We start from the raw sequence: 18435 nt of genomic DNA on the forward strand, positions 1-18435 counted from the left end.
TATTTATGCCGCGGCCATAACACGGAGGAGGGAGATCAGTTGTATACTCGACGGAGGTAGGTCGATGTGGGAACTCTTTCTCTTTAGTTTACTGGTAGACGATTTACAGTCGATACACGTATCTTCGTATATATATCGGTTTTTATTTAGTAAATCGTATTTTTATCGGTTATACTCCTTTTTGCATTAATTTTTTTCATTTTTTTTTCTTCCTCTTTTTTTCTCGTATTTTTATTTTCTATTGCGTTTTCTCTTTCTTTCCAAATAGGTGCATAATTGTAATAGTAATAATAGCAACAACAATAATAATAATTAGGCATGTTTAAAAAGAAATTATATATTTATATTAAGACCAGTACGTAATATTAGAAAAATCGTACGTGAGTGCAAAAGGACAATGGAATAATTTATTCGAATCGAAGAAAATTCGAAATATTCATTGTGTTTCTTCATCGATTTCAATTTCAAATTTCAAATCTAACTTTTAAATATTAAAACAATTCTTCGATTCTTAAATTTACTGTGTGACAAAAAATATCAATGGTGAAGAATTTATTGTGCGATGCGAGGTGATTTATAACAACATTATCGATTATCACACGAGTTTGATAAATTCTAAACTTTTTATTATTTAGAGAAATTTTTAACTTTTTATTAATTAGTGCTTGTTCTTCTTCTTTTTATTCTTCAAGAGGATTTTTTCAAATATAATTTCCAAGATGTCCGTCAATAACGTTGGAAATGGGAATAACATTGCGCCGATTCTATCGAACATGATCGATGATAAAAATCGCGTAAGTATTGGGGAAATATATTAATCTTGGGATTTTATTACGATTACGAAAAGAATTAATATATAATATTAAGTTTCTCATCGATACTATTTATTGCGTTCAAATTTTAAAAAATTTTGTCCTCTATATACTATAAATTTTATTCAAAGTACGTTTCTGTGTGTATATATATTTTATATACACATATCACATAAAGTAAAATCATTTACTTTATTTCGAAATTTTTTAAGCTAATTTTTTTAGATTATAAAAGTTCATTATAAAATCACAAACTAGGCTTCTTACAAAAAAAAAGAAAAAAAAAAACTAATTAATTTGTAAAATTATATAGGAACTTTTCATACTTTCAACATACTTCAAGTGTGTATACAAGTATATATACAATAAAAAAGCATATATCGCAAAAAATTTACATTAAAAAATTTGATCTTCTTTTTATTTTTGTCATTGAAAAATATATACGTATATTAACATAAATTAACGTACATCACATAACTTTGAATAATATTAAACACGACCGTTAGATTAATCATTCGTTATCTCGTCTATATATCTATAAAAACTTATTTAAGATAATTTCGTATCATTAACGGCGACATATGTTTTAAATCTTTTGCATACAACAAAAATAAATAAATAACCTAATGTAAACTTTTTTGTGAAATAATAATGCGAAAATGAATAAAGAAAATTCACATATTTTTCTTTCAGTTTTGAAAAAAAGAATATATTTATATCTTATTTTTATAATTTTGGATTATAAATATTTTCTTTCAATAATGTTTTATAAGATCTCATTGGTATATCGTATTGTGCGTACTTCACATATCGTTAGAAAACGGATATGATGCGTTATAATCCGTTAGAGAAAGGAAAAAAAGAAAGCAAGTATTCTCCAATTAACAAGGAGGACAACGCAGTGTCGAAGAGATTTTCTAACTTCACTCTACTCCTGAAAGAGATGAAAGCGGATAAAAGGAGAGATTCTAGGCTTTTTCATGTTTACTTTCTCGACCTATTATTTGCCAAAAGCGAATATAATAATTATTCATATAACTATATAATGTAAAACGTATTTAAATTTTAAATCTTTTTTTATTATTCCTATATAAGTTAATCAAACTGAGAGATTATATTATTATGGTTTGGTTAAATATTATGGTTAAATATTATTTGTTAATACTATTTAATTATACGACTTGACATTTCTTCCTTTTTTTTTTTTTATATATATATAATTAGACTAATATTTTCGCACCATCTGGTGGTAGATCAACGAAGCTAACATTTCGTCAGCAAAATTTCGGCGTCTACTGAGGAAGTGTACTTCTTTATTTCACAATTGATAAACGATATATAGTTTGTAAATATGTAACATAGTTTGATGTTTAAAATATTACTCTACAAGCATAGTTTGTGAAACGAGAGCATATTTTTTTCTGTGATAATTGTGTTGTGCTTTATCTCTATCTGACGCTTGCTTGTGTTCATCAATAGTAATTAGGTTAACTTTATGTTTACTTTATTTACATGTCAAATTTTTAGTATTAAGTAAGTAAACAAATATATAATGTTTTTTCATATATATATATGTATGTATATATGCATACACATATATATATATATATGTTATTAATATCTTTTTTATAATCATTTTGTATTAAACAATTTGACAATTTTATGTTGACTGTTATTATTCTATGTTAATTATGTTAATCAAGAGTTATTTGCTCATGTGATCTTCTTTTATTAGTATACTGTTATTTGTGTTAAATAAAACTTTAACAGTTATCCATTAATATATTATATTTTCTTTGTCTTCAATATTATTTCATTCTGTGTTCAATATCATTTATTCATCTTATACTTTTTCATGAAAATTATATAGTGATAATAGTATGAATATTGTCATAGTAATATAAACCGAGAGCAGGATTGTAAAGTTAGATATTTGACATTTATATTTATATTGAATCTTTGATAGAACACGCATAAAGTTTCTCATAGTTCATATTCTTGACATTAATTATGATAAAATTATTTAAAATTACAGTTGAGCAGTATAGTTCATGGAAAATATATAAACAGTATCGTCAACTCTGAACTCACTTTTTTTTTCTATTACTATATACTATATACATTACTATATACATACGTACACACACACACACACACACACACACACACACACACACACACACACACGGACAGAAAAAAATAGGAAAAGAAGAAAAAAGATAGAAAGAAAAATATAAGAATGTACGTAAGAACGAACACGAACGTATAAACGAATGAACAAATGTATGAATGAGTAAATGAGCTATGTCCTGTTATATAAACACTACCGCTGTTAGTCGAGGACAACCGTTAATGATGCGAATATTCACAATCGAAAACTATGATAAGGAATTATGATGATGCGACGTGCGTGAAACGATAGATATCGTGTTCGTTAAAGTTATCTTTTAACACCATCGACCTGATATAAATGATCATTTTGATAATTAGGTACGTGCACGTACGTATTTAACGAGAACGTTTATTTTATTCCCTTATTTTAAGCTCATGCACGCAATATCAAATTAAAAATATTATTAACAAATAATAGTCTTCAAAAATGAATTTGAGATTAATTTTAAATTATATGTGTGAATGGATATATTATATATAAGATAATTAGATATATGCATTATATATGATATAAATATGCAGATATCGTCTTTTGATAATTTGCTTAACAGCTATAAATGAGCTTTGATTGATTAATCACGAAACAGCATCGCGATTTAATGCTAGCTGACGTGTATCTTCTATGAAAATTGCGATGCACATACATATGTATATGTGAACGTATTATTTGTGCGCGCGTTACATCGAATTTTCTCGCATTATTAAAGGTTTAAAATTATTCGATATTTGTATTCGTTATTTCAAACGTTACATACATATGCATTTGATCCGAAGGAGGAGAAAATGTGAACAATTATCAATAATGATAACACACTATAGCACAGTAACTCGTAACGTGTTTCTGTCGTTTTAACTTTCACTTAGTTTCTCTCTTTTTCTCTCTCTCTCTCTCTCTCTCTCTCTCTCTCTCTCTCTCTACCTACGATTTCACGTTTTTTGAACAACGACAGTGCAGTTTGTTCATATACACGAGAGTTCAAAGTATATCAATTATCTTTATATATTTCAGAATATGCGTATTAATGATACGCAATATGTGAAGGAAGTACATGCTATTTTGAGCGCTATTTGTAAGATATAACTGCATACTTGATAAAATCCAAATGGCATAAAGTATATGAGGTATAAATATATGTATAAAAAGCAAAACGAAAGAAAAGGTCAAGGAAAGTAAGAATTAGAGAGAAACAAATTAAAACATATAAGTTGCAAGAAAAAGAGAGAAAGAAAAAAGCAAACAACAACAAAAAAAAAGAAAAAAAAAGAAATAAAACGAAAAATATATACTTAAAAAAAAGAAAAGGGGGAAAAGTAATAATAAAAACGAGTGAATAAGATTAGTAAGAAAGTTCTGTCGTCCTTTTGCTATCACGTGACGAGTCTATAAAAAAAAAGACATTTTTCAAAATTTGAAAGGATTAAATCCAAACATAATTTGATTGTTTCAATAAAGATTGTGTATAACGATATAATGGAGGAAAAATAAAAGATGATATAACAGGAAGAAAAAGGAGGAAGAGGAGGAGGAGGGCGGAAAGGAAAGGAAAAGAAAAATGCTTTTCTCATATTGCAGGACGTAGAGAGGGGCAAAATCCATACAAGAGTAGGGGAATCATTGAACCGACCACAGGCAACGTCGATGACGACGACGGCATCGGTGCCGCAAGTCCGGAGTACGAACGAAGTAGTAGTCAATCTTGGAGAGGGAAAAGAAGAAGAAGACTTGGTGGATGTAACTACGTTATCTGGTAGTACGCAGGCTATAGGGGACACACGTGGCGGATGTAGAAACTTATCACCAACACGTTGCCAAACAATCGGCCGTTTTCTTCGTCAACTAATGCTAGTCATGCTGTTAATAACATTTATCGCAGCTTCATTGGCCTTCCTGACACTTTACGTCGGCCACATGTTTCTTCTACAACTTTTTGTTGTTGTGATCGTTGCGTACTTCGTTGCTGGTGGTCGTCTAAGGTGGTTTTATATTGTCTTTCGTACATTACCACGTGATGTCAAGTAAGTAAATAAAAATGTGTGTGTGTGTGTGTGTTTGTGGGCGTGCGTATGTGTGTGTGTAGGTGAGTCAACAATTTCTAAATGATTTTAAAAACCAATTGCTTTTTTTTTTCTTTTTTTTTTTGAGATTTTAAATAAATTTTTTGTAATTTGTAAAATTCGTAATAAGCCTAGCTTGTAGTTTAACAATCTGAGAAAAAGAAAGAAAAAAAATATATATATATATATATATAAAATCTGAAGAAAGAGTAATTGATTTTTGAAATCATCTACAAACTTTTGACACACCTTGTATACATAAAACATATAAAATGATTTTTTTTTTCTCTTATTATTCGGAACTTTCATACTCTTATTACGTAATTTCAATACATATAAACAGGATACAATTTTATTAGAAACATAATAATTTTTTTTACGGATCGCTTCCTTTTTTCTTTTATATTTTGTTGCATTCGATAGCAATAATACGTGTCATATCTGTTTACCGAATCTTTTAATTTATTGCAGTGATTTCTAATCATTATCGTTTGAAAAATATTTACCATCTTTCTTTTATTTTTTTCTCATTAGAATTTTCCTTATTTCTCTTCAACTATATGCAAACCTTTTCTCTTCTATCTTATACTTGATATACCGTTAGCCAGCCGGCTTTTCTCTGATCGGTCAACATAACGGTTTTATGATTTACAAAAGTTTCATAATGAAATTTCAAGTTTTAACCATATTTATTTATATATTTACATATAGTATGTACTGATCGATAATTTTAATATCTATTATTCATAATTGATAAAATGACTGCCTGGATATTGTATTTTCATTCTGTGATGTAATACCAATATCATTTACATTCGCAATGAGTTCGAGATCCTCCATGAAAAACGTTGGAAACGTGAGAATTTCTTTCGCAATCGAGTAGGATTAAATTCAATCGAACGATAAATTTTTATATCATTACCGACATTAGAAGGGGAATATTATACACTTTTTTACGGCATTTTTCTCTTAGCTCTTTGATCTCCCTTTTTTATCGTTAATTGTTTTTAATAATCGATTCTTATTTATTCTTTAATATTTGTAAATCCTTAATATTAACATTTATCCTTAATAATTGTAAGCTGATTGAAGAGTTAATTGATCGATGATTATAAAGTCAATGATGATTCTCATTATTATTCGTTCGTCATTCGATAATTATGCAATTTTTTATCTTCTTCGTTTTATACTTATTACAATTATTATATATGTGTATATATATATATCTTCTTTTTTTTTTTTTACTATTTGTTTTCTCCCATTGCAGAGGTTTGTTAAGATACATTAAACTTCTTTGGTTGATTCGTGGTCATGAAAAAAAAAATAAAAGTGTTGCGGACATATTTCGGCAACATGTTGCTCGACATCCCAATAAAGCGTGCATCATATTCGAAGATCAAGAATGGACGTTCCAACAAGTGAGTCAACGATCGACAAATTTTCTTATATATTGGATTTTATATTCGGTCTAATTTGCATTTTCATTTATATATTTATAGATCGAAGATTTCAGTAACAAAGTTGCAACGACGTTTAAAAATCATGGTTATAGGAAAGGAGATGTGGTAGCATTATTGATGGAAAATCGTCCTGATTTTGTTGGGATTTGGCTTGGTTTAAGTAAAATAGGCATAATAACGTCTCTGATTAATATTAATCTTCGAAAATCTTCTCTATTACATAGCATCGATGTCGCTAAATGTCAAGCATTGATTTATAGTTCCGAATTTACTGAAGGTAAGAAAAATTAATTCAAGAGTTTGATTTATCCATAGAGAATTTTATTAAAAGAAATCTGTGATACGTATATATGTATACGAGTGTCTTGACATTTATAGTCGTCACGGATATTGCTAGCTCACTCAACGCAAATATGGGATTCTACAAGTATGGAAATGAGGCAACAGCAGATTCTGCGCATTTAAAGGCAAAGAATTTGACAAATATTTTATCAGAAGTTTCTACAGTATCACCAATATCACAAGACAAAAGTTGTTATCACGATGATTTATTATATATTTATACCAGTGGAACTACTGGTCTTCCGAAGGCTGCTGTAATAACTAATTCAAGGTGAAGGAAAATGAGATGATAGAAACAATCCATTTAATGATTAATTAAAAACGATTATTAAATTACACTTTTTCATAGATTTATATTCATCGCTAGTGGAATTAATATCATAGCTAAGATGAGATCTTCCGATATATTGTATACGCCATTACCTTTGTATCATACAGCAGGTGGTGTTATGTCAATAGGTCAAGCCTTATTACATGGAAATACGACTGTGATTAGAAAGAAATTCTCTGCCAGTGCTTATTTTAATGATTGCATTAAGTATAAATGCACGGTAATAGATATCTATTTAATCGGTACATTCCTAGAAAGAAATATAACGAATACAATAAAATATACGAAAAATTATTCTTTTTTTGCAGATCGCACAATACATAGGAGAAATGTGTCGTTACATTTTAGCAGTACCAGTAAAACCTGAAGACAAACAACACACTCTTCGAATGATTTTTGGTAATGGACTTAGACCACAAATATGGCGTCAATTCGTAGCACGTTTTAATATACCTCAGGTTATTGAATTTTATGGTGCTACCGAGGGTAACGCGAATATCGGTAAGAGAAAATTAAATATAATATATGAATAGCCGTAGAAATATAAAACAGCAGTAGAAAATGTCGAGTTGAATATTTAATTCTATTTAGCCAAATCCAAACTGTTTTACGTCCGTGTTACGAAACACTCCGTATATTTGTTTTTTCTCATTAGAAAAAATGATTTTATATATTTTTTCTAGTAAATATCGATAATACTGTTGGAGCTATTGGATTCGTATCACGAATTATTACATCGGTGTATCCAATATCTATTATTAAAGTAAATGCTGAAGGAGAACCAATAAGAAATGCAAAAGGATTGTGTCAAGTTTGTGCTCCAGGTAAGTTAGATTTTACAACAGATAATCGATCGAATGCTATTATATTTTGTATAATTTTGAATTTTAGAAATTATCGTGACGAATAAAGCGGATTATTTGGATTAACTGCTTTTCAAACGGTTGTTGTATTGTTTTCTTTTAGGTTTCTATTTTATTTTATTTTATTTTATTTTATTTTATTTTATTTTTTTTGTTCATTTAGACGAACCTGGTGTTTTCATTGGAAAAATTATACCCAACAACCCGACACGAGCATTTTTGGGATACGTGGATAAGAAAGCATCGAACAGTAAAATCGTACGCGACGTTTTCGCTAAAGGCGATTCTGCTTTCATATCTGGTATATATCATCGAAAAATTAATATCTCAATTATGTTCTTGTTTGATTCTAAAGAAAATGTTGTTTTACTTCAGGTGACATTCTTGTAGCAGACGAATTAGGATATCTTTATTTTAAAGATAGAACGGGAGATACGTTTAGATGGAAAGGAGAAAATGTTTCAACGTCCGAAGTCGAAGCCATTATTAGTAATTTTATAAATTATAAAGATTGTATAATTTACGGTGTTGAGGTAATTCTAAAAGATTCTAAGATTTTATATTTTTACGTAACGGAATTATTTTTTTCGAGAATAAATATGCTTACATTTTTTGTTTGTCATTATGGAAAAATAATTTTTAAACGATTCGAATTCAAATATCAAAGAATATCTCGGAACAAGAAACATGATTATTTTCATATTTTTTTATGAAATAATAAAAGCTAAGTTAAAATTGCAATTATTATATAGGTTCATGGCGCAGAAGGAAGAGCTGGTATGGCTGCTATTTGTGACGAGAATGACACGTTAAATCTAAAACAATTATCATCCGATATTAAAGATCAATTACCATTTTATGCTAGGCCTCAATTTCTTCGAATATTGTCAAAAGTTGATCTCACAAGTAAATGATAAATAATATAAATAATATTAATTAACTATATATATATATATAGTATAATATAAAAAAATATATTAATTTTTCGATAAAATCATTTTTGTTCTTTTCTTTTTTAGGTACATTTAAATTGAAGAAAAAGGATTTACAAGAAGATGGTTTCGATCCCAAGAGAATACAAGATAAATTATATTACTTAGATTCCAAATTGGGATATCAGTTGTTAACGAAAGAAGTATTCGATGAAATTCAAACAGGAAAAATTAAATTATAAAATTGTTTCAACAAATGATACCGAGAAAAATCGAGAAAAAATGATATCGAGAAGATGATATCGAGATTATGGAATGAAATATTATCCGCAAAATGTATGTCATACGCTATATAATGCTCTTTATTGCTTATATATGCTACGATACGATTTGACTGTGCTAAATCTTTACATTTACTATTCACCACATAAATGGAGAACTCATCTCGTTTTTAAAACACACACACATATATATATATTCTAATTTTCCAAAATTCATTTGGAAAGTAAATTGAATTAGGTAATGTTAAAGGAAACAATTTAATTCATATGACATCTTCTGTCCATTTGAATTCGTATACCGATCATAAGCGATAATCAATAATATTCTTTGGAATCATTTATTTATATTAATAACATAATGCAGATATGTTGATATTATATAAAGGAATAATGATTAGAATGACTAAAATAATCGCTTGTCATATGAATGTTTTCACATCGTATATTGTTATTTTATAATAATAATAATCTATATATGGATATACATGGTAATACAAAATAACAGATAATAATTTCAAAGCTTGTAATTTCATAAATTATCAACAAATTTTAATTATTATTTAATAAAAAAATAAAGAATTCGAATTTATTAATAATTCATGAAGTTACAACGTTTAAAGTTATTGCTAATTATTTTGGACCTCCTTGTATATGCAAAGAGAGAGAGAGAGAGAGAGAGATATGTTTGTCTATTTATGTTTGTACATAGCAAGTTAATTTAAATACTATTGTCCGAAACCCCGGTATATCAATAGCTTTTTGAAACGATTGTAATTTCCTATTTCTTTTTTCTTTTTGGTTAATATTAAAAGTATTTACTTATATAAGATGTTTCATGAGAGAGACAGAGAGAAAGAAAGTATTTATATGGTGTATATTTATGGCATATTATAACGTGGTGAAAACTTTTACTTGTTATTTGTTACTTTCTAGAATAAAAGTTTTCTATTTTTGTGTATGCAATCAATAATTATACTTTTTATTATTTCTCATTAATTAAATGAAACAATAGTTGCATATTGCAATTAATTTTCAAATATTTTTTATACATTTATTTTAACCATGTCCTTTCTCAATGTTTATATATATTGAAATAAATATATTAAGATTATTATAGAACGAATATAGACAACAGAAAATATGAATATAAATAGATACGAAGAAGGACCTAGAGAGAGAGAGAAAGAGATAGACAGAGAAAAACTGTTCCTTCTTATCATCGGTCTAATCTATAGATTAAATATATAATAGAAAGACATATCCATATCAAAATAGGTGTAAAAATTTAAGTTGGAAAATAATGACTTACATATTATTAAGCATCGATTTTGTATTAATGCTTATTAAGGCCTTTTAAGATATATTATTGTACATTTATATATAACATTATTATATATTTATATACATACAAAACTATCAAGATCTTTCGTTATCCATAACTATAATCGGAGGGTAGTTATATATAACCGGTGACTGTAGTTCATTAAAATTTCGCATTGACATTCACACATTTCGTTACACGTATTAGTTTTTCAAAACTTTTAGTAAGAAACTAATAATTTATAAGATCTGTCCGGCAAGTACTGAGGCTATAAAACTATATCTTTATATCCACGTATGTTATTGTGGAAAACAAGTATTTATCATTTTGGAGAACTTTTACGATCCGTACTTATCTTTTAATATAGCACACCTAGGTTCATTTTACAAATGTATATTCTTAGATATACTTTGATATATTTTTTGATAGATGACATATATTATACATATATTATACATGACGACGAAGTATCTACTTTACGGCCTAGTAGTAAAATATGTATGTATATACAATGTGTACTAAATTTTATGATTCACGTTGAGGCATAATCAGCAATGACGAAGTTGACGCATCGAAAATATTTATTATATCAGTATGAGCTGCATTATCGCTCTCTCGAGTAAAAACGAAATAGTATCGCAACCCTCCGCTTATAGTGGCGTTGAAGTAGCGTCGATTCACAGTAGCTTTTAAGGGAAAGAGCAGCGTGGCTCTCGATTATACAACTGCACGCTTTTCACACAAGGTGACCCAGTTAAAATGGACATCAAGTTACTTCTTGTTTTTGCTATCGTCGGTTTAATGGCCACCGGCGTAACAGCAAGGATCGGATTTTTAGGAAGAATCGCTCAAATACTTTTGGCCGCCGCCCTTATCCCATTAATTTGCAAGTTTCATCGAAAGATCTACGTCATTCTGAAGACACTGCCACGGGATATCAAGTAAGTACAACCCTCTCCTCTTACTTTTTTAATAAGTGCAGTCTATTACAAGATAAGATTGAGTAGGATACGTTTAAGGATTAAGGTCGAGATTAAAAATCTTATTCGATGATTTGATAATAATTCTATATATATATATATATATTTATATATATGCATAAAAAAAAAGAAAAAAAAAGAACAAAATATCCCTAAGTCCTATCGTTAAAATATCACATTTGGTCTCGCCATTTCAACTTAGATATTATCGATCCACGCTTTAATGCGACATGTCTATGAAGTCGCATACTTTATAAAAGCCAATATTATTATATATATATATATACATATATATTAAATATATATATAAATATATATATTAAATAAATATAAATATATATATTAAATATATGTAGATATATCTTCTTTTCACTAATAATCATTAAATTATTATGATATATGCAAATATATATCTATATATATGTATATGTGTGTATATATTTTGTATGTGTATATATATATATATATATATATATATATATATATATATTGGGGATTTGAAGAAAAAATAGGAAAATATTGTTTAAACATTTGATAGAATAATATGGTGAACTTTAAAACGATATTTTTAGTTTGCTAAGTAATCGGAAATAATGCGATATAAGAAAATAAGCTAAAGGCTATCTTTGCTGGTGACCTATGCTTTTTTCCTAGCATTAATTATATATAACTACGTATATTCCAATAACTTTTAATTTTTATATCTTATCAGCAAATAAATTGTATTATTTTATAAATTTTAATGTCAGCTATAAATTTGAATTCTTATATCTTTATCAGCAAACTTATTATATTGTGTGTCAATATGTACACACACACACACACACGCGTGCGCGCGCGCACATGCACATGCATATAAAAGATAGACCTATATTCCATATATATTAATCTCCATATTTTCTAAAGTTAGGATTTATATAACTATTTATAAAATATTATTATTATATCGCTGATTTCAAAATTATTTTATAAATTATATTTTAATAAATAATTCAAAAGAAAAAACAAAACAAAAACCAAAAAAAACTAAATAGTGACTTTAACTTCAGAAAAAAATGAAATGGTAGTCCATTAATGTGTACTTATCATGCTGACGTATATTAATGCATATTTTAATATATTTCATATTCTAACATATTTTACGCGAATATGTATAAAACATTCCACTTGATAAGTAAACAATAATGAAAAATTTCTGCATTATTTTTTTTATTCATTTGTTTTTTTATCATGTTGAAACGTTATATCTATACTAAAATCATTACACAGAAACGTCATCGGTACTCTAGCTCTCTCACACTGTGGGATTTGTCCTTCGTGTAAATATTTTACGAACAGCTGTTTCAATCGCCTTACAATAGCGTAAAGCAGACGAATTTTTTCTATAGTATATATGCATGTGTGTATATATATATATATATATATATACAATTTTCTTTTTATGTAATTAATATATATTTTTTATTATATTTTTAATGCATATATAATATGTATTATATATATATATATATATATATATATATATGAATTAAAAATATATTGAAAATCGTTACTTTGAGGGGAGTTTACAACAACGAAGAGTGCATATAAATGCATATGAAATTCCACTTTAATCGATATTTCTTTATTTTCTTTTTTTTTTTTATAGATTTCTTTGTCGATATGTGAACGCTGATCGAGATCTGAGAAGTTTCGTTAGAAATAATACGACGGTTATGAAAATTTTCCGAGAACGAGCACGTCTTTATCCAGATAAGCCATGTTTTATTTTCGAAGGATGCACTTGGACTAATGAAGATGTAAGTACATAAGATATATAGATATATGGAATTATAAATCGAATACGTCGATTATCAAATTCTTATGATTACTTGTTAAAAGAGTTCAAAGTTCGAAGTTCCAAGTTTCGAATTCTAAATTCTAATTAGTAAATTCATAACAAAACATTTTTTGCTATCTTATAGATTGACAAGTATAGTAATCGAATAGCAAATGTTTTTAAAGAAGCTGGATATGGTAAAGGCGATGCTGTAGCACTTTTGATGCTTAACAGACCGGAATACATCGCAACTTGGCTTGGTTTAGGAAAAATAGGTGTGATAACAGCTTTGATCAATACTAATTTACGTCAACAATGTTTAAGTCATTGTCTGACCGTTGCCAAAATAAAGAGCGTAATTTATACCGAGGAATTTTCTTCAGGTAAATGATAAAATTTTTTTTTTTAGAATAGGGATCAAGTCTTTCGTAGAAAAAGAAAAAAAAAAAAAATCTTGTTTTAGCAATCGAAGATATTTCGGATTCTATTCAAGGAATAATTAGGTATAAACAAGGTGGCAATATTGAAGGATATAACGGAGATATTAGAGATTTGGATAAACTAATGGCAGATGCTAGTACAAAACAACCAGATGTTGATAATGAACCTGGTTATAAAGATGATTTGTTGTATATATATACCAGTGGTACAACTGGTTTACCCAAAGTGGCTATTGTACCAAATTCGAGGTATGATATTTACTGTTAAATATGTTATTTTATTTTTTGATATATTAAAGTAATATCTTCGTACAGCCTAACTTAGATTACATATATTATTCTATGTACTTCACACATGGTGCATAAATCATAGACACCGTACCAAGTATAATGAACCATTCATAATCCTGTCATAGAAGTCTTACAACTGGTTGCAAATCGGATTAATGCAGATCTAGTCGCTTTACACGAGTCTCAGTATATTAGCTTTGAAAAGCTATTTATATCAAAGAAATTTATAACCGATTGTTTCTTTAGTTTATTTAAAGAAAAAATAATTATTAAGGGTTAACGAATTAAACAAATTTCGCGTTGTCCTTCTTTGTTCATCAATTAATCAGTTATCTCGAAATAAATTGTATTAAATAATTATTATATATTAAATAATAATTATTAATATAAAAAAGAAATATAAAATAGAATAAGACAATAATAAAATTATCTTATTAACAGATTTCTACTCGTTATAACAGCAACTTATCATATGCTAGGATTGAAGAAGAATAGTGACATTTTATATAATCCTATTCCATTATATCATATGTCTGGTGGACTGGTGGGGACAGGTTGTGCACTTACCAAAGGTATTCCAAGTGTTTTGAGAAGCAAATTTTCTGTCACTGCTTATTGGACTGATTGTATCAAGTATAAATGCACGGTAAGTGTTTTTACTGTACTATATATATATATATATATATATATATATATATATATATAGTTATATGTATTAATTATTATTGTGTTAATAGTAGATGTGTTTATTATATTATAAATAATATCTATATATTATTAATTATATAATATTAATTCTTTTTTGTTTCCAGTTAGCACAATATATCGGCGAAATGTGTCGATATTTATTAAAGGCCCCACCACGACCGGAAGATAGAGCCCATTCGATTAGACTAATGGTCGGAAATGGTATGAGACCACAAATTTGGCAAGAGTTCGTTGACCGCTTTAAAATCGAACAAATTACGGAAGTCTATGGATCGAGCGAAGGCAATGCTAATATTGGTAAATAATTATTTTATATAAAATTATGTATTATACTCATAACTTTTATATATATATGTATAGATAATATAATTCGTTGATTTTTTATACGTACAGTTAATGTTGATAATCAAGTTGGAGCAGTTGGTTTTGTTCCATCGATATTACCTAAATTTCTTCATCCAGTTGCTCTTATTCGTGTGAATCCTGATACGTGCGAACCAATTAGGGGTAAAGATGGATTATGCATACGAACTGAAATAAGTATGTAATACTATGTTATTCAGATTTTGGGAATGTGTGTGTGCGTTATAGGTATTATAGGAGAGTTAATAATTTATATTTTATTTTTATAAAAGACGAGCCAGGTATGCTCATAGGATTGATAAAACAAGGAAATGCAGTGAGAGAATTTAATGGATACTTGGATAAGGAAGCATCACGAAAAAAAGTAGTAGAGAATGTATTCTGTAAGGGTGATAAAGCTTTTCTTTCAGGTAAAATCAAATTTATTAAAAATTTGTAATTGATTCTATCGATTCTATCATTTGATAATACTCACATGTATATATATTTCTATTGTCAGGCGACATTCTAATACAGGATGAATTTGGATACTTTTACTTCAAGGATAGAACAGGCGATACTTTTAGGTGGAAAGGTGAAAATGTTGCTACTGCTGAGGTGGAAGGTGTTATCAGTAATGTTGCTGGATACAGAGATACAACTGTTTACGGAGTACAGGTTCGTTGTTTTTGATATCTGTGAAATATATATTTTATTACATTTGTTTATTTTTAGCTGATGGAAGTAATTAATTGTATATTATTTATTTTATTTTTAAAGATACCTGGTGTAGAAGGAAAAGCGGGAATGGCAGCAATAGTAGATCCTGAAAGTTTAATAGATTTTAAAGCACTCGCCGAGGGTTTGGACAAAGCTTTACCTTCTTACGCAAGACCAATTTTCTTAAGGATTGTCAAAGAATTAGAAATGACAAGCACATTTAAATTGAAAAAGATTGGCCTTCAAAAGGAAGGATTTGATCCCAATAAGATTCAAGACAAAGTGTATTTCCGATCAGATAAAGAATATGTCGAAGTTACACCCGAATTGTATCAAAAAATCATATCGGGATCTACCAAGTTGTAATTAACAACACTTTTATTTATTTTTTTTTTTGTTTTCATAATGGAACTCTATGTGTAAAACTGATCGGATTAGGGCGCATGAATTAGAGAGCTTTTCTACATACGAGAAACCATTTGAATTGGCACTAACGATTTATGATCTCGTATCGCACAGAACAATTTCATTGTAAAACGTGAATATAATCTCACGTACATATATCTTAAATACGGAATTATATGAGAAAGTATAATCTACGATACTCTTAAAATATTCAGGAATATGCAGATTCTAAACCTGCAAATTAGTAATTATCGATTTCTATTACAAAAGAGAAATCAAAATCATACAAATTGATCGTGATTTGATAAAAATCAACTTAGTTAAACACTTTGCATAGATATTGAATTAAATGAATAAGTATTTTGATGTTAAAAGCGCCACTTTATAAACTAGAGGAATATCCTTTTTTTTTTTTTTTTTTTTACAATATTTTCATTGTTAAATACAGTGAAATTTCAATTATTAAAAGTTGTCACTTTTTAGATTGTTTAACTTTATAACTTTGAGGATTTGCTCATTTTACCTACATTGTATTTATTCACGCTAGATACGATATTGTGTGGTATAGACATTGCAAAAAAGATCTCCCTTATTTTAGGAATCATAGTGTAAACAAACTCATATAAATAACACATTCCTTGTTCAACATTGAGTCCAATTAAACAACCATCCAAATTTTTAACATTAATGTAAATAGTACAAGCTAAATAAAAAGATCTTTTCCTAAAATTTCTAGAATTTCGATATTACGTTTTTGGTAATCTAATTATTAATTATTTTCTTTGTAAAAATTTGTATTGTTTATATAATTAATACAAGTGTAAGTTTTTTGATTTAGAAAGAAAGATTTTACCAATAGCATTAAATATACATTGCACGGTATGCTTTAAGCTAATATCTGCACTAATAGTATATTTAAGAAACGTTTATTCTTTGTATAAGAAAAAGAATTAAATTAGAATTTTGTTCTATACGTTATTTCGAGTATAATTATAATGTACAATGAATTATTTGTTCGCTTACTTTAAGAGGATATTTCAAGCAATTTCACAAAAATTTACAAAACAATAAATAGTTCCTGTTAATCACTTTTGAAAATTATACTTAGTTAAAAAATTGTATCGTAGTAAATTTGATCAAATTACGAATTAAAAATTATGTTTGTTAGAAATCTAGTAAACTTTAATTGTTGTTTGACAGAAACATAATTATTTTGATGGTGTTGCTATATTTATTCATGAATATGATTTCTGTAGTAAAGTATCGAACTTGTATGTTTTTAGTGTCTCAAAATATTGGCTAAGTTTCTTTTTTTATCAATAACCAATGTAAGTAGATGATATTTTCTATTCATTGGATAAGATCTACCAAGTGCAATTTATCATTAAAACCAAATTGTTTTATGTGCTTTGCGATTCTTGTCATCTTTTCTTTCTAATCAAAATATAATATAAAAAATCATTACCAAAAACATGTAAAAATAAATTTTTTATAAAAATAAGTACATTATAATAATAAAAACACGAAGTTTTACATTAATACAGATTAAATATGAAATGAAACTATGACAAACTTTTAAAAACTTTATATATATTTATATCATTATTATAAAGAGAGTTTGTCATTTATCTTATATTATAATAATTGTTAGTAAAAGTTGGTGAAATCGAGGAATTTTCTAATATGCCTTATCACGAATAATCCATTGGTAATTAATACAACTGAATGTCATAATTAAATCAAAATTATTACATAAGATAAATAATCGATAACAAAATCATAAGGGACGACAAGAATTCGCAGAGTAATTTATTTATATATATATATATTATATTGTGACTTTATAGTTTACTTATATTGGTACTAATATAACTTTCATGATAAGTCTGAGTACTGTGACTGATGTGTTAAAAGTTTTGTTGATTGTAAATAAAGATAACTTGGGTCACTTAATAATTTGGATTACTTATATCAATAATTATATTCTTCACAACAAACACGTACTTTCTATATCATAGTTTGAATTGCACATAAGATTATGCAATAAAACATTATCGATCTAAACGATATATTTTATAAAAAAAAATTTACACAATATAAAATAAAATAATAAAACATCACGTATAAAAAAGATATTCTTCATAATGAATAGAAGAAGAAA

The 18435-nt window shown here is 27.4% G+C and overlaps 2 protein-coding genes across 7 annotated transcripts; both read left to right on the forward strand.

Moving 5' to 3' along the window:
• The first annotated feature begins 39 nt into the window (after positions 1–39).
• LOC122633425 (long-chain fatty acid transport protein 4) lies at positions 40–10287 on the forward strand. 6 transcript variants are annotated; one of them, XM_043821285.1, is made up of 13 exons: positions 43–56; positions 693–794; positions 4558–5000; positions 6307–6457; positions 6539–6776; positions 6878–7112; positions 7191–7392; positions 7481–7673; positions 7856–7996; positions 8199–8336; positions 8411–8568; positions 8788–8941; positions 9055–10287. In XM_043821285.1, the coding sequence occupies exons 2-13, from the start codon at positions 720–722 to the stop codon at positions 9207–9209; spliced, it is 2283 nt and encodes a 760-aa protein (XP_043677220.1). In that variant the 5' UTR covers positions 43–56; positions 693–719; the 3' UTR covers positions 9210–10287. The 6 variants fall into 6 exon arrangements, with proteins under 6 accessions (XP_043677225.1, XP_043677220.1, XP_043677219.1 ...); XM_043821284.1 differs by lacking the exon at positions 43–56 and adding an exon at positions 384–569; XM_043821290.1 differs by lacking the exon at positions 693–794 and having other exon boundaries at positions 40–56.
• Positions 10288–11208: 921 nt separating this feature from the next.
• Positions 11209–18230, forward strand: LOC122633427 (long-chain fatty acid transport protein 4-like). Its single transcript, XM_043821292.1, has 10 exons — positions 11209–11510; positions 13198–13348; positions 13514–13751; positions 13832–14057; positions 14541–14745; positions 14912–15104; positions 15201–15347; positions 15443–15580; positions 15670–15827; positions 15930–18230. The coding sequence occupies exons 1-10, from the start codon at positions 11329–11331 to the stop codon at positions 16233–16235; spliced, it is 1944 nt and encodes a 647-aa protein (XP_043677227.1). The 5' UTR covers positions 11209–11328; the 3' UTR covers positions 16236–18230.
• The last annotated feature ends 205 nt before the right edge of the window (positions 18231–18435 follow it).

Source organism: Vespula pensylvanica, chromosome 12 (assembly GCF_014466175.1).
Source record: "Vespula pensylvanica isolate Volc-1 chromosome 12, ASM1446617v1, whole genome shotgun sequence".
NCBI classification, from domain to species: domain Eukaryota; kingdom Metazoa; phylum Arthropoda; class Insecta; order Hymenoptera; family Vespidae; genus Vespula; species Vespula pensylvanica.

What these genes read in the sequence shown, in the direction of transcription:
- LOC122633427 (XM_043821292.1), top strand. Translation starts at nt 11,329, where the DNA reads ATGGACATCAAGTTACTTCTTGTTTTTGCTATCGTCGGTTTAATGGCC. An exon ending in ACACTGCCACGGGATATCAA is followed by an intron (nt 11,511 to 13,197) that starts GTAAGTACAACC and finishes TTTTTTTTATAG; the next exon opens with ATTTCTTTGTCGATATGTGA. An exon ending in GCTATTGTACCAAATTCGAG is followed by an intron (nt 14,058 to 14,540) that starts GTATGATATTTA and finishes TCTTATTAACAG; the next exon opens with ATTTCTACTCGTTATAACAG.
- LOC122633425 (XM_043821285.1), top strand. Translation starts at nt 720, where the DNA reads ATGTCCGTCAATAACGTTGGAAATGGGAATAACATTGCGCCGATTCTA. An exon ending in TAGTTCCGAATTTACTGAAG is followed by an intron (nt 6,777 to 6,877) that starts GTAAGAAAAATT and finishes TGACATTTATAG; the next exon opens with TCGTCACGGATATTGCTAGC. An exon ending in GTGTCAAGTTTGTGCTCCAG is followed by an intron (nt 7,997 to 8,198) that starts GTAAGTTAGATT and finishes TTGTTCATTTAG; the next exon opens with ACGAACCTGGTGTTTTCATT.